We start from the raw sequence: 2,636 nt of genomic DNA on the forward strand, positions 1-2,636 counted from the left end.
CAAAAACTAACCTCCAAAATCTCTTTTCCACTATCTTTGCCTTTCCTATTATTTTTCCTCCACTTTCTGTTATTACCAACAAAGTTGTTGATTCATGCACGGGTGTGATCTCATGATCTTTCCTTTTTTATGAACCCAAAAATGAACTTCACTTTTCACCTTCCATTATCAACTCCCCTTGCTTGTTACACTATATCCTAAATTCCTAATTTTCAAGAAAGATACAAGGTCATTAAGTGATTAGGACAGAAAATTTAAGGAATGAAATAATAAAGATATTGAAAGTTCGAATTTCATTTACTATAAATACTTACATATTAATATTTAACTATAAAAAATCCTAATTTCATTTTGTTTTTTGTCCAAAAAAACAAGGGTATTATTGTCATACAGACAATTATTAATTTGTTCACCAATAGTGACCACACCAGCCCCTATCTCCACTTGTTACATTTTGCAAAAAGACAAACAAGCATTTGCCATAATCCATTTAACTCTTCTATTTCTTTCTCTTTCATTGTGCCCTGCAATGTGTACCTTGCAAAGGGTACCCCACCCTCCAACTAAGCAAAGGTCTTTCATTCATATATCATCTATGTTCAATCAAACCCTTATTGACTTTGCTTAGGATCCCAAGAAAACTTATTTTGTCACTCAATGCCCTTATCTTTGTGAGTCACTCTTTTTAACTTTAAAAAGAGAGAGAGAGAGAGAAAATAGGCATACATACCCTATTGCACATGCACCACAAGTAAGTATCAAGAGCAACAACAGCATCACAAAGGGGATCTCTTTATTCTCTACTTCACTTCCCACTTCTGTCTTCTCAATCCATATGAAGCTTTCTTCAAAGTCTATATTCAGGTCATGCTATAAAATGTCTCTCTCTTCATCTTCCTTCAACAAGAGGGTAGTAACCAATGGCCAAGCCTCTCCCATGTTCCCAAGTACTGCATCTATGGGAAGAAAAAGAGGGTCTGGAGTTGAGAACCCAGAACCTTCATCTCCAAAAGTAACATGTATTGGACAAGTGAGAGTGAAAGCCAAAAAGAGAGGTGCAAGAGCAAAATCCAAGAGAAGATCAAGTGGAGTAGGAGAAGCAAGTTTTAAGAGAGCAGAAGAGAATGTTCAAGTTGGTCTGAACCCAGATATTAGAAGACAGAAATCACATAGAAGCCAAAGTTTTAAGCATCAAAATCAGATTTTGAAACAAGAGCAAGATAGAAAGCATAGATGGGTTCATTTTCATTTGACAATATGTGAAGCCTTGAAGGATTTGAGTTGCTTGTTCCATTGCACAAGAGAGAAAGAAGAGAAGGGAAAAGATAGAAGATGGATGGTGACTATGGAAGAAGGTAAGAGGGAGAATGAGATTAAGTTGGTAATGGGAGAAGAAGAGGAAGAAGAAATAGAAGAGAGAACAAAGCATAGAAGGAAGCATGTTTTTGAAGACATTGATTTAAATGATATAGAGAAGAAGGTGAAAAATGAAGAGATTCCACCAAAGAATGCTCTATTGTTAATGAGATGCAGATCTGATCCTATCAAAGTTGCAGCTTTAGCTAACAAGTTTTTGGACCCAACTCTTCATAAACAAGTATCAATGGAAGAAGATAGACAAGTTCATGAAAATGAAGAAAATATTGAACTTGTTGATACAAAAGAAGAAGACAAAGAAACCAATGAAGTTGCTGAACCAATTGAAGACATAGCAGAGAAGGAAAAAGATGAAGATGAAGATGCAAAGGGCAGTGACATAGTTGGAACCTTGACTGAGAACGACATCGTAGCGAAAGCGACTGAAGAAGAAGAAGAAGGAAAAGGGTCAAAGGAGAGAGAAAGTAGGTCAAATCTAGATAGAGGAAGTGGAAGCTTACCAGAGTGCTTGTTGCTGATGATGTGTGAGCCCAAGCTTTCAATCGAGGTTTCTAAAGAGACGTGGGTTTGCACCGCCGATTTCGTAAGGTGGCTTCCGCCGCGTCCGGCAGCGAAAACTGGCGGTGGAGATCGCCAGGGGAAGAAGAGGGTCACTGTGGAGTGTAAGCCGCCACTGGCGCCTATTCCTCCGCCGGTGATTCAGCCGGGGAGGTCGTCGTGCTCATTTCCGGAGCCGGTGGTGGGGCCCAATGGAGATGTTCTGAAGCGCTGTAAGTCGGAGCCGAGGGGATCTGCGGCTGCTAAGTTTGCGCCGGAGGGTTGTTTATGGAATAAAAGGAAACTCGTGGATAGGGAGTCGTAAAGTGATCTGATGATTAAATGAACGATTTAAAGAATGAACGAAAAGAGCTGGGAGTTTGAATCTCACCTCCAACAAAATATTATCACTATAAAAAAATCGATGGAGCCATAGTGGCCGGCTCGGCTTGGGATCCGCGCGGCTGAGGTTGGATTTTGATCTCAATTTGTAGTTTATTTTTCTTAAAATGTTATTTTTTATCATCTCAAATATAATGGCTGCAATGCATGACTACTTGATGTGAGTTTCATAAGACGTTTTTGTACATGAAATAAAATGTTATGTAGATGCCATATTACGAGAAATTTTTTTCTGGTTTGATACATTATAAAACTTAGTAAACCACCTTTTATGGAAAAGTAGAATTTCGCAATCATATTTTTATTATTGTTTTGCTAAA

At 38.4% G+C, this 2,636-nt stretch overlaps 1 protein-coding gene across 1 annotated transcript; it reads left to right on the forward strand.

The window, feature by feature from the left end:
* Nucleotides 364-2,239, forward strand: LOC109353989. Its single transcript, XM_019596345.1, has 2 exons — nt 364-1,072; nt 1,109-2,239. The coding sequence occupies exons 1-2, from the start codon at nt 836-838 to the stop codon at nt 2,237-2,239; spliced, it is 1,368 nt and encodes a 455-aa protein (XP_019451890.1). The 5' UTR covers nt 364-835.

The sequence above is a fragment of the Lupinus angustifolius genome, chromosome LG08, assembly GCF_001865875.1.
Source record: "Lupinus angustifolius cultivar Tanjil chromosome LG08, LupAngTanjil_v1.0, whole genome shotgun sequence".
In the NCBI taxonomy this organism is placed as follows: Eukaryota; Viridiplantae; Streptophyta; class Magnoliopsida; order Fabales; family Fabaceae; genus Lupinus; species Lupinus angustifolius.